Source organism: Dasypus novemcinctus, chromosome 16 (genome assembly GCF_030445035.2).
Source record: "Dasypus novemcinctus isolate mDasNov1 chromosome 16, mDasNov1.1.hap2, whole genome shotgun sequence".
In the NCBI taxonomy this organism is placed as follows: Eukaryota; Metazoa; Chordata; class Mammalia; order Cingulata; family Dasypodidae; genus Dasypus; species Dasypus novemcinctus.
In genome coordinates this window covers 62,055,731-62,082,217 of record NC_080688.1, presented here as the reverse complement: position 1 = coordinate 62,082,217, position 26,487 = coordinate 62,055,731, and the positions used below count along the sequence as shown (strand labels likewise).

Genomic DNA, 26,487 nt, shown 5'->3' with positions numbered 1-26,487 from the left:
AGGCAGCCTTGAACAGTGGAAAACAAGGATGAATTCTGTTACACATTCAACTATAATGAGGCATAATAAGTGCTTAGTAAATAGTACAAATGATTTGCTGATTTCATTATTCATCTTGTCTTACTGTAAAGATTTTAAGGTCTAGGACTACTGTGGATTCTGGTCCCTTCTTGATTGTATAAATGCTGTCTTCTGATCATGCCGTCTTTGCCACAATATGGCCTAGGATACTAGGCAGGTACACAACAGTTCATCCCATACTGCTTCCTGAGCCTCTAGTGAAGTATAGGACCCGTTTGTGTCACAGCATTGCAGCCTCCACTAGGAGCTGTCAGTCTCTGATTCTCCAGCTCCATTCATAGGCTGCCAGCTCCCCTGCACTTTGGCCTTCTCCTCACCTGTGTAAACTCCCTTTTGTGATGGGACTTCTACCCTCAGCCCTCGATTTATTGTGTATCATGTAGTGAGTTTGAGTCTTAGCCTGCAGTTTACTTTTACATGGGGCAAGTCACTTAATATCTGTGGTCTTACTTTCTTCAATTATAAAATGGACATTATTATAAAGATAAGTACCTGCTTCATTGACCTCAGGTGTACATTTATGAGAATAAAACAAGATAATAGGTGGAAATACTTTCTATTTTCCTTTTTTTAATTTAATTTTTTTATATTTTTTAATAAAGTTTGAATCCAATATGGAAATACTTTTTAAACCATAAAGGACTTTTCAGATTTAAGTGGTTTTGTCCTTCCATCGTTTCAGTTGAAGGACAGAGTAACTTCTCACAGAGAGATTAAACTCCTTGGCTGTCTTGATACTTTTAGGCACTCAGAAGGCACGGGTCTAAGATAAGTAGAACCTGCACTTAGCAATTTATCTTTAGATTACTATAGTTACTCATTCTAGATTGTCCATAAATTTGATGGTCTTGTGAGGTGCACCCAGTCTTGTGCAGAAGCCTGTCAGGGAGTCAGTACAGCAGCTCAGACCCGTGGAAGGATTCTTACGCCTCTGGTTGTCTGTCAGTCATTCTTGTGCTGGCTTATCTGAGTGGCAATGCTCTTGTCCTAGTTACTTCTTAGCTCTTATATACTGACCTGTGTACCCTGTCTGTAACCATAAATATGTATTCCACAAAGATACTGTTTTAAATTTTTAAAGTGTTGAGAGTTATTCTTTTTTCATAACAATTTTATTGAGATATCATTCACATACCATAAAATTTGCCCTTTTAAAGTGTACGATTCAGTGGTTTTTTAGTATAGTCACAGAGATGTGCAGCCATCACTACAATGTGATTTCAGAATATTTCCATCATCCCAAAAAGAAAACCCATACTCATTAGCAGTTACTTCCTATTATCCTATGCCCCCAGCCCCTGGAAACCACTGACCTACTTTGTTTCTATGGATTTGCCTATCGACATGTCATGTAACCAGCATACTGTTTCCATGGTTCATCCATGTTGTAGTGTATGTCAGAACTTTATTGCTTTTTTTATTTTTAATTAAAGAAGTTATGGGTTTACAGGAAAATCATGTATAAAATACAGAATTCCAATAGACCCCACCCTATTGTTAACACCTTATATTATTGTGGTACATTTGTCACAATTCATGAAAGACCATTTTTATGTTTGTACTATTAACTGTAGTCCATTGTTTACAATAGGATTCACTGTGTTGTACAGCATATGTTTGTTTTTTAATTTTTACGTAGTAACATATATACAACTTAAAATTTCCCCTTTGAATTACATTCCAGAATATAATTTACTGCTGTTAATTACATTCACAATGTTATACTACCATCAGCACCATCTACTAAAATGGATTTTAAATGGAGTTTTGGGATACATATTCATGGGGAGAAAATAAGATGAAAGGTTCATACTCCCCAAGAATGTCCTCTTAATTCAAAAGTATTTTCTGTTTCTGGTGATGCTATTGCAACTACCACTACCAGGTCTAAAGGCTACGTAGACCTGGACAGGAAACAAAGTCCCAGATTTTTCCTTAAAGGGCTATGAGTCTGTCTACTGCTCTCTTGTGTCCCTGCCTCTGTCACACTGGATGAGTCTATTCATTTCCTCTGTTGCATTGACATAGATAGTACAGAGAGGTACACATGGTCTGCTAGGTACACAGGCACAGCAAGCTAGAGAGTTACTGTTCTTGAGTATGATTTATTTTAGGAAATAAATTATATGACCACCAGATACTCAAATCCCTGAAATTTAAATTTATATGGCACTCCTGTGGAAAATTCTAAGACAGTATACAAAACAAAAGAAAACCGAAAAGTAATTCCCCCCCCCACCCTCCCCCACCCCAGTGTTTTGGGATACTTTAAAATGGCTTCAGTTCCCATGTAAGGTGTTAGGATAATAAGACAGAAGCCTGCCCTCCCTGCACTTAGAGAAATTTCTCTGCCCCTTGCTTAGGAGTCTAGCTGTTACTTTTCCAGAGTCTAGGTCAATGGTGGGTTTGAGCTGGCAACATCCTGCCTAGGTTCCATAGATGGGGATTGGGCATGCCCTCTTTAATTTCTCTTATTTTCTTAATAAACTTGTTTTATTTGTAATTGGCCAAGTTGCAGGTGTGGCCACAATACAGCAACAGTTTGAAGTGCCTTCCTGCCTTTCTTTTTCTTTTTAACTTTTAAAAAATTTTATTGAGATAAAATACATATAACACAAACTTTTATTAAATATTGAGTGGTGGTTGTTTTCAAGATCCTGGTTTAAATACAGCATAATTAAAATACAGTGTGTTACATGCTGGTTTATACAAAAATGAACAAAACCTGTTTCTCTTCTCAAATTGCTAGGAGGCTAGTTAGGCTATCTGTGTAAAGACCCCTTGGATCTGAATCACTTGGGTCAAATGTAAAATATGCAAATTCTTAGGCCCCAGCTGAGACCTACAAAATTAGGACCTCTTTAGGTGGGGCTTGGGGTACTGTGTTTTTCACAAAGCCTCCAAGTGATTTTTATGCCCACTAAAGCGTGAGAGAACCACTGATAAAGGTATGATAATGCAAAAGTCAGGTATGAATGAAGCCCTGTGATAGTGCTAAAGAATAAATCAGAGGACAGCTATACTAATGGTGGGTTGTCAGCTTGGGGGCTGTGGGTTCTCTTCAGGCTTGTGGCAATGTCGAATATTCTGAATGCAGAGAGAGCAGTCATTGGAAATATGGATCAGCTGTATTGTGGAAGTCTTTGAATATGCTGAGCTGAGGTGTTTAAACTTCATTCAGTGATCAGAAAGTAATCAATGGAGAGTTTTGATCCTGCACCCCCCCCCCCCCAACGTGTATGTTTATGTGTGCTCAGACACACACATTCACATCTCAGTATTAGCTTTTGCCTCCTGGGTTGTAAAAGCATCTTGGGTTCAAAACCTAGCTCTTCCTCTTCCTCTCCTCTCTGTTCCTCAGTATCCTCATGTATGAATTGGGGATAATATCAATAATAGTACTTGCTTCAGGATTTTAGTGAGACTGAAATAAGCTGAGATGATCTGTCTGACTACATGATTAGAACAGTGCCAGGCACTGAATAAGTGCTGCTTGAGTATTTGGCTATTATTGTTTTCCACCTTTGATATGTTTGTGACTGAAACATGTTAGAGAAAAATTGCTGTAGTGTGATAGAAGATGTTTTTTTTTCCTGTCAGAGCTGAAAATATTTCTAATTTCTCAGTGTAGTGAAACTAATATGTAAAACCATCCCTGCTTTTTTTTTAAAAACATGCAGACTAGGCATTTGGCTGTTTATGTCTGAGATGCCCTTTGGGACGCTGTCAGTCCAGATGCTGTGGAAACTCTTCTACCTCATGCACCAGGCAGAGAGTGGGAATCTGGAGAAGCTCTGCACCACCCTCCAACCCGCAGATTGCAAGAAGCGACTCCAAGGTACAGCCTGGCCTGGCCTGGTGTTTTGAAAAACGTGGGACATCATCCCTTTTCTTCCTTTATATGCTTTTTCTCTTCATTTTATTCTTTTACTTTTAGAATGACTAAGAAAGACTACGTTACTGAGTGTTTTCATTTGTAATATTTTGAAATTTGAGAGGCTGTTAGGTTGTCTTGGTTTATTAGATAGCATTTGACATATTTTAAATCCAAATTTGTTTAGTCCTAAACTAGATTGATAAACACAATATTCTAGATTTGAAGAGGCACCTTTTTGCATGTGTGTATGAAATTACTCAATTGTAAGATTAACAAACACGTATTAATTGTAGAGAAATTTTTCAAGATTTTCTTGCCTTGAAAAACCTTTCTTGTATAACATTTTAAAAGTTATAATTTTTAAATCAACTAAGTAAAGATGTAAACAGGTATACTGTAAAATAGTTTTTGTGAAAACCTGGTAAACTTTAATGTCATACTATCATTCAACTACAGGGTATTTATTTACTTTTGTTATAATGTTAAAAAATGAGAAAATCATATTAAATGGAGTTTATATTATAGTTATTTTTAAGAATTACCCTGTACATTTGTAATGCAGGAGGTCAAGCCTGGGAAGGCTGACCGAATAATTTGATATTCCAGAGAAACCACATGGCAGCCCAGCAGGCATAGACATGCCTTTATTACTTACAGACCCGATGGCGGCAGATCAGGGGGAGCTCCGCACCACCTCTCGGGGGGTAGAGGCTTTTAAGGTATTACAGCAGGGGGGAGAAGGGACAGTACCCGTAACAGCTACAGAAATGCTACAGGAATATGCTTATGCATGTAATTCCTAAAATATTCTCACGGCATTGTGGCTCTTATCTTCAGGGTGAGTTGCTGACCAGTTCAACTCATCCACATTCCAGGGCCTTGAGTTCATGGAAAGGGCAATTTGCCTTCATTTACCCCACATTCCACCCCAATGTTCTTTCCACTATATAATCTGCTCATTAGATCTTATGCAATATTTGAGGATCAAAGCATTAGAACATTGTATTTAGATTTCATAGCAACAGTAAAAAAAGGCACCAGAATAATAATAACATGTCTTGACAGTGAAATTACAATTTGGGGGTTTTACAAGGAGGTTTTTCATACCACACAATTTTCCCTTCTAAATTCTCTGAGTTTCCTAGTGACATTAAAAACTAATTTAGGCATAAGAAGAGTTCACAAAAATACACAGAGTTTCACGGAATAGGAGACCTCAGATCATTAATAATGATTTTTACTGGCATTTTTTGTAAAATGTTTTGGATGACTTCTCTTTCCCATGGACTTAAGATTCCCAACTAGCAAGGCTGCATAGGCCAGTACCATGGCCAATTGACCTCATTTTCCCCAGATTGGATGGTTTGAAGCATAGGCAACAACAGATTATTATTACTTTCCATTTTGGGCTGATACCTATATAGGGCACTTATATTTTCTGGGCAGCAAGTATTAACTGGTTGGCTTCAGGAGTCCCATGGCAGTGTCTTTGGTAGTGAAAGCATGCTTTGCCTCTTCTAGGAGTGGAAGGGAACTGATGTAATCCACTTGCTATAGTGTTATTGGAATCTGTACTCAGCCAGTATGTTCCATCCAGTGAGGTAATTGTCACAGTTGTTGGAGTGAGCGTGATGGACACTCGTGGGTGATGTCCATGAGTTGTTGGCAAATTAACAGGCAGTTTTAACTGCGGCCACAGAGTCTGGTAGCCACGCTCTCTGCTTTTCCAGTGGAGTCACTCTCTTGTTTCTCAGGTTTCAGTGATATGGCTCTGAATCTTCACAAAGGTATTTGCTTCGACATTCCCAAGAGGGGTGTTAGAAGAGTGGGCGGGCACTTGATAGTTATCTAGTCACTGCTGTTAGGTGTCCCAGATGTCCTTCCGCACATGTCTCCCCCACAGAGGATGGTTTACAACAGTCCATTCATAAAGAATGGATAGGATGGCATTCTTTACAGTGACCTAACACTGCTAGGTTAAGCCCTTGACTTGCAAGAGGGTGTGGATCATGCACACAGTTGCTTTTCCAAGGGTCTTTATCTTACTTGGGCCCATTTCCACAATTATGACCAAAACCTGAGGGATATTTGCTTAGAATGTTTCCTCTACCACAGAGCCCACCTAAGGCCAGTATTGGTGCTGGCCACATCCAATTTACAGAGTAAGTCAGGATCCACTCCCCTTACTGCTTGGGCCTGTACTAGTACCTGTTTTATTTTTTAAAAGCAGCCTCCTGGGGGGGGATTCTCCCTTCCTAGGCAATGACCATTCCTGATAAACTCATACAATGGTTTTACTATCTGAGCTAAATGAGGGATGAAGGGTCTCCAGTACCCCAACAATACTACAAGCCCCATTAATGTGAGAAAACATTGTACTTTATCAATTATAGCAGAGGGTATAGTTTTTGTCTTACCTAACCAAACAACACTTAAGAATTTGACAGAGCAGCCAACTGGGACTTTGCAGCTTATCCTAATTTTTTGCCCTTCTCAAGATAAGATACCATTGTCTTTGATGCTTCTTTTAATTCTGAAAGAGAATTACTGATTAACATAATCTCATCACTATAATTGAATAGGGTTACATGCACAGGTTTCTTCCATGCCAGATCCTTTACCACAACCTGGTGCCAGATGATTGGGCTGTGTACATAGCCTTGGGGAAGCACCATAAAAATCGTTGTTGGCTTTCTCACATGAAGGTGAATGCAGTCTGGCTTGACTTACCTAAGGAGATACTAAAGAAAGCATTCGCAAGATCTAAAACAAAGCGATAGTGACATAACTGGGTGCTAATTTCTTGCAATAAACTAGCAATATTTGGGACTACTACATACAGCAGTGGTGTTACTCTGATTTATGATAATCTACTGTTATGTGTCACCCCTGGCAGCTCCCAGTGGCCACTCTCTTTATTTAGCCTTAGAGATGCTTCCTCAGTGGAGGTGGAGCAAATCAGACAATAGGAGCCAGAGCATCCGCTTCTTGATTCCCAGGCTGAGAGATTGTTTTTCTGACATACAACATCTTTAAAATAATTAACCATGATTAATAACATGTTACTTTTATCTAATATTATACAGAAAACATTGTTAAATCTCTAGATATTTTATACAATCTTTAAGTATTTATATGAACATTTTACTTTTATAACTTTAAGTGAAAGTTAAAAATCCCTTTTAATTTTTATAATACTTTAAAACACTTTCCATTTAACTTATATTGTAATAGTTAACCAAAGGGGTGCTGATACAAAATATCAGAAATCTGTTGGTTTTTATAAAAGGGTATTTTTTGGGGATAAAAGCTTACAGTTACCAGACCATAAAGCATAAGTTACTTCCCTCACCAACGTCTCTTGCCATGTGTTGGAACAAGATGGCTGATGACATCTGCAAGGGTGCAGGCTTCCTCTTCCTCTTAAGGCTCCATGGTCCCAGCTTCTTTCAGTATTAGCTTCAGGCTGGGATAAGTCTCATCTCTCTTCTAAGGCTGGTTTCTCTCCAGGTTCATCTACTCTGCTCTCTCTACAAGGCCAACCGTAAACTATCAGGCAAATGGCACGTCTCTCTTCTTGGGCCTCTGCTGTGTTGAATGGAACCGTCTCTCTTTCTTCATGTCTCTTCTGTGTGTTCTGTGTGTTTACTTCCCGGGGCTCCAGCTCAAAAAACTCCCACTAACTCCTCTGCCTTGTCATTTTCTCTGAGTCCCCAACGACCGTGTCATACTGACGTGGCCCAATCAAAGCCTTAATCATAAATTAATCAAGTACAAGTGAAACCTCTGAATCCAGTACAATATAAGATGCCCAGAGGAACAGATCAGTTGACAAACATAATCCAATATCTGTTTTTGGAATGCATAAACAATATCAAACTGCTGTACATATCAAATGAACTTAACTATTTTTAGTACTTCACTTTTTAAGGTGAAAAAACAAATCTTTTCCAACAGTTTGAAATAAAAGGATAAGGTTAAAGTACAAGAAGCTATTATGATAAAATTGACTTTTTTCTTTGTATACTGACTATTCAGGAGAAAAACTATAAACTTTTACTAAAACAGACTGACTAAAGAAACTGTTACATTATTAGAGAAAGAATAAAATTTTAGATTTGCATCATTATACTAAAGCTTTTAAAACTTTATAGATAAATCCATTAAAATCTTACTCAACTTTTTTTTTTTTAAAGATTTATTTATTTAATTCCCCCCCCCTCCCCCAGTTGTCTCTTCTCTGTGTCTATTTGCTGTGTCTTGTTTCTTTGTCTGCTTCTGTTGTCGTCAGCGGCATGGGAAGTGTGGGCGGCGCCATTCCTTGGCAGGCTGCACCTTCTTTCGCGCTGGGCGGCTCTCCCTACGGGTGCACTCCTTGCACGTGGGGCTCCCCTTCGCGGGGGACACTCCTGCGTGGCAGGGCACTCCTTGCGCGCATCAGCACTGCACATGGGCCAGCTCCACACGGGTCAATGAAGCCCGGGGTTTGAACCACGGACCTCCTATGTGGTAGACGGATGCCCTAACCACTGGGCCAAGTCCTTTTCCCTATCTTACTCAACTTTAACCACAAAAATTACTTTTCCATACACTTTCTGCACATTCTATCCATTTAGCTTTTGTCCCACATTTTACTCTTTCTTAATAACCAGTCGTTTTCTCTTAGGACAAAATTACTGTATTTTTCCTTAATAATGATAAAACACATTCTATATACCTTCCATACTTAAGTAATTAAAATGATTTGGGAAACTGGAAGCAAACCTCTTACAACATACAAAATTACCATTAACACTAAACAAACTTGTGAGAATAACACTTTAACTTGGTTATGTGCACACATAACTTTCCTTTATTTCAAATACCTAGTAGCATGCAATACTAGAAACGGTCTTTTAGAGGCAAGTTGGCAGGGGAGGTTGACTGCTGCCAGGATTAAGCCATGATTTAATTGCAAGCTTACAAAGCAGCCAGCATTCTTCTGTTTTTTTCTCTTACTTTCATAGACTTGTCCAGTTTAAAAGTTACTAAATTTTATCAGCACCAATTTTATCAATGTGTGGCTATGTAGGCCCAATTAGAATTAAACTGGAACCAAAACAGAGAACATTAATGTTGCTAAGTGTTTCTAATTCTCCAGCAGCTAAACTAATTCTCTCAGCCCCCACCAGCCTACAGTCAGCTATCCAGGGAGCAGGGGCTTTGTGAACTTGCTGCCAGAATGTTTTCTTTTCTTTTTTTTTTTTTTTTTAAAGATTTATTTTATTTATTCTCTACCCACCCCCACTCTGGCATTCCCCCTGTTGTCTGCTCTCTGTGTCCATTTGCTGTGTCTGCTTGTATTCTCATTAGGCGGCTCCGGGAACAGATCCTGGTACCTTCTGGAGTGGGAGAGGGGTAATTATTCTCTTGTGCCCCTTCAGCTCCCTGTTCTGCTGCTACTTCTTATTTTCTCTCCTCTGTCTCTCTTGTAGCGTTATCTTGCTGCACCAGCTCTCCACGTCTGCCGGCACTCCTGCGTGGGGTGTGGTTTTCCTGCACAGGACGGCATTCCCATGCAGGGCAGCACTCCTGTGTGGGCCTGCATTCCCATTTGGGCTGGCATTCCACGTGGGCCAGCTAGCCCTCACCAGGAGGCTCTGGGCATCAAACCCTCGACTTCCTATATGATAGACAGGAGCCCAATTGGTTGAGCCGCATTCATTTCCCAGAATGTTTTCTTTATCATAGTTTAATTCTTTAGCAGAATATTTTCTTACAAGCGTGGTTTCACTGACAAGTGCCCTGTTTAGCCCTTCTGCTTGTGCAGGATGTTGTATCTGATTTAGCTTTCCTCACGTTGCTGCACTTTGGCTTCAGCATCCAACTGTTTATCTCTTCTCTCTTGTAAAGTGGTGAGAAGCAGTCATGCAACAGCAGCAGCTAGAACATGTTGCCCCTTTTCCTTTATATATAATTCCTCAATTTTTTCATGATTTTTTTTTTTCTGATCTGCTTGGACTAGCCTGAGCTCTCTTTCTAAGTTAAGCTCTACTGCTGCCTGGAGTGCATGGATTCAGCAGCCTGCTGTTTCTCGGAGCACTTTCTCAAGGCTGCTTATAAGGGCCAAGCAGTGGCTGTAGCCATGGCCCTGTGCTCTTTTTTTTTTTTTTTTTCCCCATGAAGATATCTTCTACATTCTTCTCTAACTGTACTAGCCCTGCAGGTGTATACAGGGCATCCCCCAAGTCACATACAGGACCCCTAGTGTCTATGAGGTAAGCCAGCTCAAACCACAGAGATGAATGGGGCCATCCTAGGATTTTCCCTGTAGAATTCCCTGTGACTGCCAGGCTGCCCACGGGTCTTCCACCATTAGGAGACCCTGGCATATCCTGCTGACTAGTCCAGTTGTAACGCAGGAGGTCAGGCCCGGGATGGCTGACTGAATAATTTGATATTCCAGAGAAACCACATGGGAGTCCAGCAGGAGTAGACATGCCTGTATTGCTTACAGACCCGATGGTGGGAGATCAGCGGGAGCTTCGTACCACCTCTTGGGGGGTAGAGGCTTATAAAGGTATTACAGCAGAGGGGAGAAGGGACAGTGCCCAGAACAGCTACAGAAACGCTATAGGAATATACTTGTGCTTCTCACAATGTGTGTTTCTCAAAACATTCTCACCACATTTTGGTTCTTATCTTTAAGGACTGGGCCGCTGGCCAGTACAACCCGTCCATACTCCCAGGCCTCGAGTTCATGGAAAGGACATTTTACCTTCATTTACCCCACAATACTAAAACAAAACTCAGGTAGAAAGCAAACCAAAATACTAACAGAATTTGATGAATACCAAGAGAAAATGCTGTTTTCCAAATTTTTAAATGCCTATATTATTTATACAATAAACTTTAAATATCAATAAGCTTGTACTATTTGCAAGGTAGTTTCTACAGGTATTCTCGTTTTTTTCCTTCTCCATTTCCCTCTCTTTCTTTATTCACTCTTTTGGGTCCTGCCTGAATCTGCTTTCTTTTTTTTTTAAAGATTTATTTTATTTATTTCTCTCCCCTTTTCCCCGTGTTGTCTGCTCTTGTGTCTATTTGCCGTGTGTTCTTCTGCGTCCACTTGCATTCTCCGCAGCACCGGGATCTGTGTCTCTTTTTTTGTTGCGTCATCTTGCTTCATCATCTCTCTGTGTGTGCGGCACCACTCTTGGGCAGGCTGTACTTCTTTTGTGTGGGACACCTTTCCTTGTGGAGTGCACTCCTTGCACATGGGGCTCCCCTACACGGGGGACACCCCTGCGTGGCACGGCACTCCTTGCGTGCGGCAGCACTGCATGTGGGCCAGCTCATCACATGGGCCAGGAGACCCTGGGTTTGAACCCTAGACCTCCTGTACGGTACGCGGATGCTCTATCAGTTGAGCCACATCTGCTTCCCTGAATTTGCTTTCTGATTTTCTGTTTTTCTTCTCTTAGTTGTAGCTCTGGACTTGGGTCTCTCACATTGTTCTACTGCATAAAATGTTTCCACTGTCCTGGGGGAGAGGGTTACATTAGACTGGTTCCTGAGTTGTGCCTGGGCTTTCAGGTGAACTAGGTGAGAGTTTCACAGCCTTTGCCTGTTTCCCTGGCAGCTAATTCTGTGGGTGAAATAAGTTAACACTTCCTTTGGAAATGCCTGAGGGTGGACAGCTGCATTCCTTACACAGTGAATCTTGGGTAGGTCTACTTTGTACCTTCATCTCCCTTCAGTATATCTTTACCGTCTGCTGGCTCTGTGTTACGCACTTTTTGGTAGATGTAGCTGTTTAACAAATCAGGTCTGTAATGAATGTGATGCTGGACCAGCCTGGCCTCCCCAGGGAACTTTGGTCCTGCTGTTGGAAGTTGGCTCTTGGCTCCAGGCTCCCTGTCTAGCCCTCTCATGGCCTTTATGGTCTCAGGCACAAGGGTTACTGTCAAATGGTAGAAAAGTTTTCACCTGCTTATTAGGTTCTAACCTTGAGGGTGGGGCCTTTGCACAATTTAACCCTCCTGCTCTAAACCATTTGTTTAACTTCTCATTTCCTTGATCTTTCTGATACTAAAGTTTGAGTGGTTTAATTTTTGTTAAGATTATATTTATGGAAGATTAAAACTTCTTGTTTAACCTTAGTTTTATATTTTCCAAGTACAAAATGTTCTTATTCTTTTTAGCCAGTTCTTGTTTACCTGTGGTAAAGGGGGTAGGATGGGCCTGAAATTTCAGATAGTTCCTATTAAATGAATTTTAACTTTTAATATTTTCTAATAGCAGACCTCTCAACAGTGACTATTAAGAATTGGCCCATTTTAATTTGGTATATTTTTGTTTGCTTCTAATAGGATCAAAATTCTGACCCCCAAGTAATATGGCAGGAAGTGGAGTCATAAACAAAGCTGATGATATAGAAATACAGAAATGTATTCATTCAGTTTTGACCCCTCAAAGCTTTGGCCATATCTTATTCCTCCTTAATGTTAATGTTTTAACATTATGCTAATTAAAAAATTACTTCTTTTTCTCACCTATTCTTTTTATAGAATTCTTTTAACTCTAAGGCCTACTTTTTTTTAAGGAGGTACCAGTGATTGAACCCGACGGGACTTGGACATGGGAGGCAGGCACTCAACCATTGAGCTGCATCGGCTCCTGAGGCCTACCTTTTGATTTATACCTTGAAATATTGTTTTTATTATTTCGAGAATGCTTTATAGTAATTTCCATTATAAACTGAATTTGGGGATGGGAAATGAAAATTGGTTTGGTAAGTACCGTATGGAGTTATTTGGAAGTACAGGAAATTTGATAACGTACGTTTGATTTCTCAAAGGTGTAAGCATGTGAAAAGAATTGTTGGTGTGCTGCTGTCTTAGTGTGAAAATACCATTGTTTTGTCTTTTTTTAAACAGGCTCCCCCTACCACCTGGTAACTGCCTTTGCAATATATTTTCCTGTCATGTATTACGAAGTTCTTTGTCAATACTGCCACTTAGTGACAAAAATGCAATTGATTACATGGCATCTTCTGAGAAACAGGCAAAATCTATTACATATTATTTATTTCAGTCCCCAGTATTTCAGTTGTGGTTATAACTAATTTCTTGCCACAAATTTTCATTAAAGTAAATCTAATGTGTTTTGAGCAGTTTGTGTGGAGCAGTTTGCTAGGGTTAGCAGTTTTTGTTCGCTAGGGTCTCCATTCATTTGGCTGAGTTATCAAGGAGTGTCAGTGTGCCTCTTACTGGCAGTACTGCCTATGAAGGTGTCATGCTCAGTGACAGTAATAGTGCTTGCAGTTAACATGACATTCCATTTATTCTTAATCTTTTGAGTCAGGCAAGGAAACTGAGGCTTGGAGGTATTAAAAGTCTTCTTTAAGGCTATCTTGTATTTAAAGTTTGCTCGAATCTCAGAGGCCATCTGGTCCTGCCTCCTTTCTGGTGCCTGTAAAGATCCTTTCTGAACAAAAGACCTTTTATATTTTTAGATATTTCTAAATGTCTTTTAATTTTAATACTCTATTAAATAATTTAAAATGGTATAAATTTATTCTTTCTCCTCATTAATTTTCTTGACATGAACTTGCAGACCCAGAACATTTTGTGAACTTTGAGAAGTGTCTTTCTTCCATGAATAGCTCAGAAGAGATTTGCCTTCTGACTACATTTGCTCAGATGGCTCAGGCCAGAAGAACCAATGTAGATGAAGACTTCATAAAAATCACTGTCCTGGAGATATATGAGGTTAGACTGTTAAGTTTCGGAAATCATGTAAAAATGTTTTCTTTTGGATTGTCTACCCCTTGATTCTTTTGGGATTACTTTTTTAAAAAATGTGGTTATCTATCTATAGTCTGTGCTTAAGAAAGAGAATAGAGATTTAAAGGAATCATTTTGCTATAAGGAATATAAAAAGATGGATTATACCCATACAGTTTCTCCCAGCCATCTCTTTTGACATTTGATGGATGTTTTGGTAAGGAATAGACCATCTGTCTAGCCCACCTCTCACTGTAAATTTTAAAATGTCTTTTCCTGCTTAACTCCCAAACTCTACTCCTTCACCAGCACCAGAAACATGGAATACTGGTTTTCAAGCCAGTTTGTATAAGATGGTGGAAAAAATATTGAACCTGAGTTAAGACATAGACATGGTTGTTTTTTTTAGGAGGTACCAGGGATTGAACCTGAGACCTCATACATGGGGAAGCAGGCACTTAACCACTGAGATGCAACCTACTCCCTACAATTCTACTATTAATTACTAATTTCTTATCAGAAAAAATACTTTACCACCCTGTGCTTCAGTTTCTTTATCTATAAAATGATGGACTATAATGAGATAATTGCTTCCTTAACCTTTTCACTGAGCCATCTCTTTGATGGAGGTGACTTTTGGACCCCTTTGTGTCTTAAGGACAGAGCTCAAAGTGGCTTCTGAAACTTTCATTGTAGTTTTGTGTATATTAAAAAAAAAAGGCATATTTTGCACTTTAGGCTGTCATTTATCAGTTTATCTTAATAAAAAATATTTCCTTTAAAATATTCAGGTAGAATTATCATCTAAGTTTATTATCCTCCTCTCAATACTCTAGTTTGAGCATGACTGAGTTAGATGATCTAAAGTCTTTCCAGGTTCAAACACTCTATTAAGCTGTTCCTAACTATGCATGAGGTTAAGACCTAGATGGATCTGGAATTCCATACTCTCTTCATGGTCTGAAAAAATTGGGGGGAGAAGGTATATTTTCACATGTGTATTCTTTAGATCTTTTGCTAAAGTAGTGTTTATACTCTTGAATAATATTTCAAGTGTTTTAAGATAGTATTTCAAGTGTTCTAACCAGGACTCACAGTAAAAATGACAGTCCACTATATATTCTGATCCTCTGTATGTGTTGTATGTGTAATTGAAGCAATACTTAATTTTACTATTATGCACTCTCACATTTTTCTATTTTATTCTACTGTTATTTTTCTGTTGTATTCCACTGTATTAAAAAATGCTGGTCATTGACATTAATGGGTTGCAGTCTAGTTTGAAAGACATTGTTCAAGAAAAAACATTGATATTTTAGTAGTTGGGGATCTCATATTGTAGGAGAGATAGATTTTCATGAAATGCATTTTTTGTTTTCATCAATTTAGTGATTTCCTCAAATTTAAGTTTTGAGGGCACATGGGCTATTTTATTGCCAATGATAAACATAGGGATATATTTTCTGAATCCAGCACTTGATGTCATTGTTACAAATAGTGCCTTTCCTTTTTACTCCTTTTCCTCTCACCTTCCAGTCCTCAGTGTAGATAGGGTTGCTCTCTGAAATTCTGACATCTTTTGAACATGCTGTAAACTGGGGCTTAATGTGAGGTTCTTCTTTACTAGAAAACCTCCTAAATAAATTAAGGAAATAAGTTTTGACTCATAATTAGTATTAAAAGTGCCATCTTATTTTATTTTATTTTATTTTATTTACCTTTTAGGTATCTTATGTCACCCTCTCTACCAGAGAAACTTTTTCAAAGGTTGGTCGAGAGCTTTTAGGAGCCATCACAGCTGTTCACCCTGAGATAATTTCTGTCCTTTTGGACAGAGTTCAAGAAACCATTGACCAGGTTGGCATGGTAAGATTGCTGATTTTTTGGTGTTTTTTTTTTTAATCCTGAAGTAATGGATTAATAGAAAAAATAGGAAGATTGTTGGATGTGTCATTCAAGGGCACAGCAGGTTAAAGGGAGCTCACATCTACTGTGTACCATTCACCATCCTGCTCATAGTTAGGTGTGTCTTATAAAAAGCTGAGAATTGTTTCTCTTAAATCTCTTCAAAATTACCTTTCCTGCCTCTTTCAATAACTTTTTACTTTAATTGGAGCCTTTAGTTAATTAGCAGTTTCTATTTCATAGTTTAGTTTGGCTTGGCTTTCATAATTCTTGTATTTTTTACTAGGAAGAAACAACTCCGATTAAGAAAGAAGGCCTTACTTTAATTAATTGAAAGCAAAATTAAAAGTAGTAATTTAAATGAGCCAGACATATACATAGTTCTTTCCTGAGTTTTGTCAGAATCCCTTTTGCAATCTTTATATAGATTTTAAAGCAGCTTTATTGAGATATCATTCATATACCATAGAGGTCATCCATTTAAGGTGTGCAATTCAATGGTTTTTTAGTATATTCATAGATATATACAACCATCACCACAGTCAAATCTTGAATGTTTTCATCTCAAAAAGAAACTCCATACCCTTTAAAAAAAAATTTTTTTTTTAAAAAGATATTTAGATTACATAAATGTTACATAAGAAGTATAGGGAGTACCATATGCCTTGCTCCCCACATCGCCCACATTTACCCCCATTAACAACATTCTTCATTAGTCTGGTACAGTCATTGCAATTGGTGAACACATTTTGGAGCATTGCTACTAAGCATGGATGATTGTATATATTGTAGTTTACACTTTCTCCCATACAATTCTGTAGGTCATGGCAAGGTATATAATGGCCTGTATCCTTGCATTGTCATTCAGGACAATTCCCAAGTTCTGAAAATGACCCCGTATTACACCTGTTTTCCCTCTCTCTGACCTCAGAACCTTCAGTAGCCACAGCCTCCACATCAGTGATATAAATTCTTCCATTTCTAGAATCATAATAAGTCTATAATAGAATACCAGTAAGTCCACTCTAGTCCATACTTCATTCCCCAATCCTGAGGATTCTGGGATGGTGATGCCCACTTTAATTGAGAGGGAGCTTCAGTCCCATATGGCCGTTGGATGGGACTGTCTTGCTTGCAGTTGTAGGTTCCTTGTATGGTAGTTGTCCATCATCACCTCCTTGTTAGAAAACCCCTTTAGTTCTTACGCTATCATCCTCTTAGCCCATATCCACTCTCCATGCCCCACCCCTACCCGGCCCTAAGCAACTACAAATCTCTTACCTGTTTCCCTGGATTTGCCTATTCTGGACATGTCATATAAATGGAATCATATATATGGTCTTTTGTGACTGACTTTTTTCACCTAGTATATGTTTTCAGGGTTCATTCGTATTGTAGCTATAAAGATTTTCTTCATCTGTAAAAAGGCTATAATGGGTGAGTTCCTCTAATGGCAGAAAGTCATACATCTGGAATGTTTAATGTGATAGTATTTCTCAGTGAGTCTGTGTTTGGACAAAGGGCTCTTCCATCTTGAAGATACTGCATCATCCCTATAAAATAGATGACTGATAACTATCATTGCTTTATCACATTCATAAGTGGGCAAATTCCAATGAAAGATTGGTTTATGGAACATTTTTTTTTCCACAATGAAGAATAAATGATATATCATGCTTTCCTGGATAAAGAACATGGTACTTTTCCTTTTGAGAGAAATATTTTATACTCCTGAGATAGGATTATATTAAAACTGAAAGATCTTTCAGGAGCAAGTTTTTGGTTGTTCTCTTTTGAGTGATCATCTAGTGGAATGAATTCTGGAGAAATATACAGTGGGTTATATGATTCTTTTCAATGTGAATGAGCACATGACCATTTTATCTCATGTGTTTTTCCTATTTGGCCAGTTTACATTTATAATTTGGTCATAGTGCTTCTAGTAGTAAACACTGTCCAGGGATAGGCTTAACTTTAAATGTAAAAATTGGAACCATAATGTTTTTTAAAGTATGTTTTCTGTAAGATACTTCTACACTCTGTACATGTAATTCTCTTGTGATCTGTGAACTGGCTGAGGTTTTTGGAGGAATTCAGGCAAGCTCTCAGTGCCTTCATATGAATATGGTAACTTTGAATATTTTTGGCATTATCTTGGATTAGTCTGGAAACAGACCTAAGCTCCAGAGCCTGGGAATGAGTTGTGGCTAGGAGCCCTTGACTTTCACTGACATACCTATGGTATGTCTGAAAATAACTTCTGTTCCAGAGCCAGGCATGAGAGGGCATATCTTATGTGCTTTTGATGTGTGGAGATTGCTCTGGGTTGGAATAGTTGATGATGAGGATCCTTTGGGGATATCCTAAAGCATAGAACTCAAAGGTATGTTTTGATGCCAACCTGCAAATTGATGTCAAGTTTCCTGTTGACATATTTTATAGTTTCCAAAGATGGGCTCACTTCAGAGAATACATTCTACTTTTGTTAGTGAAATCCAAATGTATCTTCTCTATATCTTCAAGGAAAATTAGTGATCTTTTGACTTTTGATGAAAACAAATAAAATTTTAAAATACTACATAAAAATCCTGTTTTATTGAGAATTCTTCCTTTTTAATGGTGTTGTCTTGTTGCATTGACTTGGACCTTCATTACAATAGTGAAGTGGAATGAGTAGACGTCCTTGCCTCTTTCATAATTGTAGAGGAAAGGATTCAAAAGTTTACCATTAAGTATAAAGTTAGGTGTAGGTTTTCACTGATATTCTGTAGTAGACTGTGGAAGTTCCCTTCTGCTTCTAGTTTGTTGACTTTAAACATTTTTTATTATCAGTAGACATTCAAGTGCTTTTACTGCACTATTGAGTTCATCTTACAATTTTTCACCTTTATTCTGTTAATGTGGTGAATTACATTGACTGTTTTTCAAATGTTGAGCTGATTGGTTTCTTGGAATAAAACCACTTGGTCATGGTGTACTGTCCTTTTTTATGTAGTAGATTCAATCTGATAATATTTTGTTGAGGATTTTATATATTCATGACGGATATTTATACTTCTGTTATATTTTGGTTTTAGGGTTATACTAGCATCATAACATGAGTTGGGGTAAGCGTTCCCTCCTATGTTTTGAAAGAGTTTTCTTTCTTTCTTTCTTTCTTTCTTTTTTTTCTTTAACTTGCTATTCTAGAATGTTTGATAGAGTTCAAGAGTGAAATTATCCTGGTCAGTAGTTTTCTACGAGGGGAAGTTTTGATAAAATCTGAATATCTGTTAAAGAAATGAGTTCTTCTTAAGTCAGTTTTAGTAAGTTATATTTTTACAGGGATATTTCCATTTCATCTTAACTAGTTGAGTTTATTGATATAGCACTGTTTATGATACTCCTTTTTTTTTTTAACTTTTTAATGTCTTTAGAATCGCATGATAGCCCAATGGTATATGCTGTAACATTGTTTTAGGCAGCTGGAATAGATACTTTTCTGGACAGACCTCATTGCTGTCTCCATCTTGCTAGTACCACTATTCTGCTCTTTCTGTCGGATACAGGGTAAAGCAGGACTTTCTGTTTTAAAAAATGACCATTGAACCATTTTATTCAGAATATTCAGGTCCTTTATTAACAAATCCTTATGAAAATCGTAACTAAGTAGAAAGGAAAGAATTTTTAAAAATTCATTCTTTCTACTGTTTCTTCCAGTTTTTGTTTTGGCCCCAATTTAGCACAGTGTAGAGACCTGAGAAATGGTAGTATGTATGTTCTCGACCTGTGTTGTCCAGTGCAGGTTAGCTACTAACCTTATGTGACTGTGGAGCTCATCTGGCTCTTCCAAATTAAAATGTGTAGTAATCTAAAATAAACACTGGGTTTTGAAGATTTAGTTTAAATAGGTTTTCAAAATCTTTATGGGACATTTAAAATACATATATAAGTAAAAAGAATAGCATAATGAATCAGTCAACACTGATCCTCCCTGCTCCAGATTACTTTAAAGCTAGTAGAAATATCTTTTTAAATGCCGTAGAAGAAGAAATTCTTTTAAGTGTGTCTTATCTTTTTGTAAAATGAATGGCTATCCCCTGATTTATTGTGACTTTAAACTTGGATCTTAGTTATGGTGGTTTTCCTAAATTGAAGTATACCAATTTACATATTTTAAAAGTTGACCTTGGAAAACAGATGTGGCTCAACCGATTGGGCTCCTGTCTATCATATTGGAGGTCCGGGCTTCTATGTCCAGGGTCTCTTGGTGAAGGCAAACTGGGCCAAGTGGTGAGCTGACCCACACAGAGTGCCAGCTCACGCAGGAATGCGGCCCTGCATAGGAGTGCCACCCTGCGTGGGAATGCCAAGCAGGCAAAAGCTGTCCCACGCAGGAGTGCCAACTGAATGCATAGAGCTGGTGCAGCAAGATGATGCAGCAAGATGACACAACAAGAGACACAGAGGAGAGAAAATAAGATGTTGCAGAACAGGGAACTAAAGTGGCACAAGAGAATAATTGCCTCTCTCCTATTCCGAAAGGTCCCAGGATCGGTTCCCAGAACCACCTAATGAGAATACAAGGAGACACAGAAAAACACACAGTGAATGGACACAGAGAGCAGACGATGGGGGGAATGGGGGGGGAGAAATAAAATAAATCTTAAAAAAAAAAAGTTGACCTTTTTAAAAGATTGCAAAATGTGGTTTTGGTGTGTCATCACTTTTAACCCCATTTCATTTGGTTGCTCATGATTTCCATTTCACTTGTCTAAAAGTCTAACAAAACCTCACTTTCTTTTGAGGAAAAATTTTTTTGCAAGCAGTTTAATAATGTAGTTTAGTAGTAATATAAGAGGTTGTCCCTAAGTCTTGATTTTAATTATTATTGTTTTCTTTTTAATAAGGTTTCTTTATACTTATTTAAAGAACTGCCTTTGTTTCTTTGGCGGCCTTCTACCTCTGAGATAGTTGTGATTCGGGATTGGTTATTGAATTATAACCTGACAGCAGTGAAGAATAAGCTGGCCTGTGTTATTCTAGAAGGTCTAAATTGGGGATTTGGTGAACAGGTATGTGTTAAAACCATTTCCTAGAGACTATAAATTCTCCATGCATCAGTTTCAAAGATGTCTTTTCACAAAACATTAACATTTCATTATCATTCGCAAAGTCTACAAATTCTTTTTAGTTGTGTCAGAGTTTAAGATCTTTTCTTTAAATCTTTTTTTGCAGCATAAGTGTCCTCTTAAGTGAGGGTAAATTGTTCCATATTCAAAACTTTTCCCTTTCTCCTTACGCCATTTATATCTTGCTTTATCTCTGGCTCTTTACTGCGGGACTCCTAATTGCCTCTCCTGCCTCTGCTCACCCTTTCTTTTATAATTTGTCTTGTGTATCATCACCAGATTTGCCTCCTGAAACACTGCATTTGTTAAGAGCCTGAGATCAGAGCCAGGGTGCCAGAATTCTGATCCCTGCTCTTCCCCTTCCAACTCTGTGTTCCTGAGCAAGCTTCCTGAACTCTCCTTACCTCAGATGCTTATTTGTAAATGTTGTTATTAATAGCTACCTTACAGGGTCCTTTGTAAGGATTGAATGAATTAGGACAAGTAAAACATTTGGGACAGATCTTACACATTGAGTATGCAGTGGTGGTAGTTACTTATTGTAATAGTTTATTATTATTATTAGGATATTGCTACTTATTACATGTGTTCCAGAGATGTCATGTCAAGTGATTTTGATTGTTAAACTTTTTTTGCCTCCTTATAATAGGCCTTATTATTTAGCACCTTATTCAAAATATTAACATTTTAAGGGGAAAAAGGGGGAGAATTCAGTCTTTTGTGACTGCCTGCCATCCTTCTTCTAAGCAAGTCTTGGTCATCACAGCAATCTTGTGTGATTTGCATTAATATCCCTGTTGTACAGATGAGAACACTGAAGCTGAGAAACTTTTCTCCCACCTAGGACTGTGGGTCTCTTCTCACTGAAGTGCTGGTGGGTGAAAGCTGGAGGGGTCTCTTCTCCACTTCACTTTTTCTGACTTTGGAACAGACTCCCCAGTCTCTAGGCTGTCACAGAGCTGCATGGAGACCCCTGTGTGAGAGCCTCCTTTCTCTTAGAGTTAGGAAAGTCATCCTGTCATGAAAGGGTTAAGGAATATATTTCTTCAGGCTGTAAAGGAAGATTGGGTAGGATATCCCATGGCAACTTAAATTCCTAAAGTAATATTTTACTCAGTGTTGAGCATCTTATTTATTTTCTCTGCTCGAACAAGAAAAGGGAATGTCCTGGTTTCGGACAACAAATGCCCTTAACTTCTAACCCAAAGTCTTTCTGGAGATTCTTGGCTGGGGTGAGGGACCATGTAGGTTCAAGCCTGTCTACATGCTGTGTAATGACTCGTTAAAGATTTCATTTTTTTCCTGTTATTTTATAACTTCATTGTTAGGGAGTATGATTTTGGAAAAATTTAACTTCTGTACCCACGATCTTTCTTTACTATTCTGCCAAATCTTTTCATTCAAAGTTACTAAAAAAAAATCAAGATGGTATGTTTGTGATTATTTTTCTCTTCAAGGGTGCCCTTCATCTGGATCAAGCAGTTCATGCTGAAGTGGCTTTGATGGTTCTTGAAGCTTACCAGAAGTACCTTGCACAGAAACCATATGCTGGGCTTCTTTCTGAAAGCATGAAGCAGGTATTTCCTTCTCTTATGTATTGACAACATAAATCTTTATTTGTAAATGGCCTGGGAAGATTACATTATAGTTTTTTTTGTTATTTTTTTTATTTTTTAAAAATTCATTTCTCTCCCCTCCCTCCCCACCCCAGTTGTCTGTTCTCTGTGTCCATTTGCTGTGTGTTCTTCTGTGTCTGCTTCCGTTCTTGTCAGCGGCCTGGGAATCTGTTTTTCTTTTGGTGCGTCATTCTGTTGTGTCAGCTCTCCATGTGTGCGGTGCGACTCCTGGGCAGGCTGAACTTTCTTTCACGCTGGGCGGCTCTCCTTATGGGGCGCACTCCTTTTGCATGGGCTCCCCTACGCGGGAAACACCCCTGTGTGACACGGCACTCCTTGCATGCAGCAGTACTGTGTGTGGGCCAGCTCCACATGGGTCAAGGAGGTCCTGGGTTTGAACTGTGGACTTCCTATGTGGTAGGCAGACACTCTATCCGTTGAGCCAAATCTGCTTCCCTACATTATAGTTTTGATCCTTAAGTTTCCCAGGAACATTTCTGACAATGTGAGACCTTAAAATTAAATTCTGTGTATGACCATTTTAATATATTATAGTATTTGAGTTGAGCTACATTGGTGTGTGGGAGCTGGTTTGACCTGGCTCAGGAGAACTGATTGTTGAATTTCAGGAACATGGCAAGCCAGTTGTTTAACTGCTGGTAGCTTGAAATTTCCATGGTAGGAGTTTCTGTACCACCCAAAGTGGCTCATGCCTCCCCCAACTGGTTGTTAAAAGTATTTAGGAGCTCACCATTCATTGAGTAGCAACTTCGATATCATTTTTCTTTTTCTAGCAATATCTCAGGTCAGGCTCACAAAATGATTAGCGAAAGCATGAGCAGTCAATTTTAAGTGAGAAATTGCTTTAATGCAGTGCACCAACATAAATTGAAGATCAGTTTGTAGTATGTTCCTCTCTTTTGAAGGTGTTATTGTTCATAAAAGGAGATAGGTGGATAAAGCTTACTGATTTAATTTGCATATGACTAATGCAGTTTAAAATAAATGTTTTAGGTTTCATATTTGGCCAGTATTGTTCGATATGGAGAGACTCCTGAGACCTCATTTAACCAATGGGCCTGGAACTTGATCTTGAGGTTAAAACTGCACAGAAATGATTATGGAATACAACAGAATTGTCCAACTGTTCCCTTCTCCAGCACTGTTCCTGACATGACAGAGTCACCCACGTTTCATCCTCTCTTGAAGGCTGTTAAAGCAGGCATGCCCATTGGCTGTTACCTCGCCTTATCCATGACGGCTGCCGGTCACAGGTACAGTGTTTGGGTTGAACTTCTTGGGTTACTGAACCTTGTTGTAGTCAGTGGTTCTAAGATCTCACCCTTCATATTCCATAGGTTTGAGGTCTCCATCAAACATTTAGGGATAGTTAGGGCCAAATAATAATACAAATAACGAGGGGGAATACTGCTTACATAAGGCGGATTTGTACCAAAAAATCACCTTACTATGTTATGATGAGAGTTGCAACTGTCAACCAGAGAGGAATATTCATGTCAGCTGTTGATGTACTGCTTTTTTCAGAATAATGATCAAATAAAAATAATTGGACACCTATATTGACTTTATTTTAAAGTGATGGCAACCCAACTCAGTCTCCTTAACAAAGGGCTGTTCTTGTCTGGGGGAATGGAATGCCTGATCAGGTCATTTGCCTCTCTGGTGCTTTATGAATTCACCTGTTTCATGATTTCTCTAATTTCTTGTATCCATTGTGTGACCTGTAGCTCTTTATTCCCTGATGCTCCTTTGTATTTTTTCTAAATGTAATTATTTAGTGCTGATTACTGAATCTTGAATTGGAACAGAGGTGAGAATGAGTGTTTCTCTGAAGCATTTCACTCTGCCATCTTGATTATGGGTTTGTTTTTTTTTTTCATTTTTAAAAATATTTATTGAAGTTTATCACTCACACAAACATACATAAACAGTAAATGTGTAGTAATAGTTGTGAACTTACAAAACAAACATACATAGCATCATACAGGTCTCTCATAACTCACCCTACCACCAATACCTTGCATAGTTGTTAAACATTTTAAATTATTGATTAAAGAGCATTGTCAAAATATTACTACTTGCCAAAGTATTTTCCCCCAACCCACCCTATTATTATTATCTTTATTTCATTTATATATGAACATATGTAAACAATAAATGTATAGTAAAAATTGTGAACCTGCAAAGCAGACATACATAACATTATATAGGGGTCTCATACATCAACCCTCCACCAACACCTTGCATTGTCATGAGACATTTATTACAGATTATGAAAGAATATTGTCAAAATCTTATTACTTAAACACTTATCTTACATTTGGTTTATTTTCCCCCCAATCCATCCTATTACTATTTTTAAAATATATTTTTTATGACAGAAGATGTAAACTTATAAAACAATCATGTACATTGCAGAATTCCCAAACAACACCCTTCTATCAATACACCACACTGTGATGAAACATGTTACAGGTAATATTATCTGATTGTTACCACGTCCGTAATGTACATTTGGCTCATATTTTCCATACTGCTCCATTATTAACACAATACATCTTTGGCATACATGCAAGAATGTTATATTATTACTGCTAACCACAGTCCATAGGTCACTCCAGTTGATTTTTCCCATGCTTCTCCACATTCCTGACACCCTGCAGTAGTGATGTACATTTCTTTTAGCTCACAAAGGACACTCTTGCATCTGTACGATCAACCAACCGCAATTCTCATCCACCTCTTGGTTTACTGTGCTATTCAGTTCCTAGATTATTCTCTAGCTTTCTGTCATTTGGCATTTATATACCTAAACTACCATTTTCAGCCACATCCCCATTTATAAAATCACTCTTAATTACTGTTTGTTACTATCCACTCTACACATTTCCACACTTTTATAGTAAAGCTAATTAAAACTTCTACATATATTAAACATCAGTAGTCCATCTCAGTCCTCCTCTTATCTCCTTTAAGAATCTACCACCTATCACCAGGGCTTAAAGATATTTTCCTATGGTTTCTTTTAGAAGCTTTATGGTTCTTGCTTTTATTTTTAGGTTTTTGATCCATTTTGAGTTAATTTTTGGGTAAGGTATGAGAAAGGGGTCCTCTTTCCTTGTTTTGGCTATGGATATGTTTTTTTCAGCACCATTTGTTGAATGGACTATTCTGCCTGAGCTGTGTAGGTTTGACAGACTAGTCAAAAAGCATACATGTGAGGGTCTGTTTCTGAACCATAAATTTGGTCCCATTGGTCTATGTATCTGTCTTTATGCCAGTACTGTGCTGTTTTTACCACTATAGCTAGATAATATATTTTAAAGTCTGGAGATGAAAGTTTGCTTTTCCTTTTTAAGATGTTTCTGGCTATTCCAGACCCCTTATCCTTTCAAATAAATTTGTTAATTGTGTTTTCAATTAAAAAAAAATGCTGGAGGAATTTTTTTGGGATTGCATTGAATCTGTGTATCAATTTGAGTAGAACTGACATCTTTATGATGTTTAGTCTTCCAATCCATGAGCATGGAATGTTCTTACAGTTATTTAGGCCTTTTTTGATTTCTTTAAACTTTGAGTTGTAGTTTTCTGAATATAAGTGCTTTACATCATTGGTTAAGTTTATTCCTATTTGACTTTTATCTGTCATATTTTATTTTCCCCACTCTCTTGATGCTCTTGGTTATTTTTATTGATATAATCCTCATTTCTAGACTCTCTTCCAGGCCTTTCTCTCCTGTCTTTTCTTTTCAGGCTTTAGCACACCCTTTAATATTTCCTGAAAATCTGGTCTCTTGGTTAGAAATTCTCTCAGTTTCTGTTTATCTGTGAATATTCTAATCTCACCCTCACTTTTGAAAGACAGTCTTGCTGGATATAAATTTCTTGGCTGGAAGTTTTTCTTTTGTATCTTAAATATGTCATACCACTATCTTTGTGCCTCCATGGTTTCTGGTGAGAAATGAGCACTTACTCTTATTGGGTATCCCTTATATGTTATGCATGGTTTTTCTCTTGCTCACAATTCTCTCTTTGTCTTTGGCATTTGACAGTCTGATTAGTGGGTGTCTCGGAGTTGGTCTATTTGGATTTTTTTCGGATGGGATTAT

At 38.1% G+C, this 26,487-nt stretch overlaps 1 protein-coding gene across 1 annotated transcript in view; it reads left to right on the top strand.

The window, feature by feature from the left end:
* Nucleotides 1-26,487, top strand: part of EPG5 (ectopic P-granules 5 autophagy tethering factor) — a 131,865-nt gene that overhangs the window by 35,957 nt on the left and 69,421 nt on the right. Inside the window, exons 11-16 of the mRNA XM_058277613.2 lie at nt 3,762-3,919; nt 13,556-13,710; nt 15,451-15,591; nt 20,520-20,684; nt 22,199-22,318; nt 23,372-23,631. Coding sequence (XP_058133596.1) covers nt 3,762-3,919; nt 13,556-13,710; nt 15,451-15,591; nt 20,520-20,684; nt 22,199-22,318; nt 23,372-23,631 — 999 coding nt within the window. The remainder of the gene's footprint in view (nt 1-3,761; nt 3,920-13,555; nt 13,711-15,450; nt 15,592-20,519; nt 20,685-22,198; nt 22,319-23,371; nt 23,632-26,487) is intronic.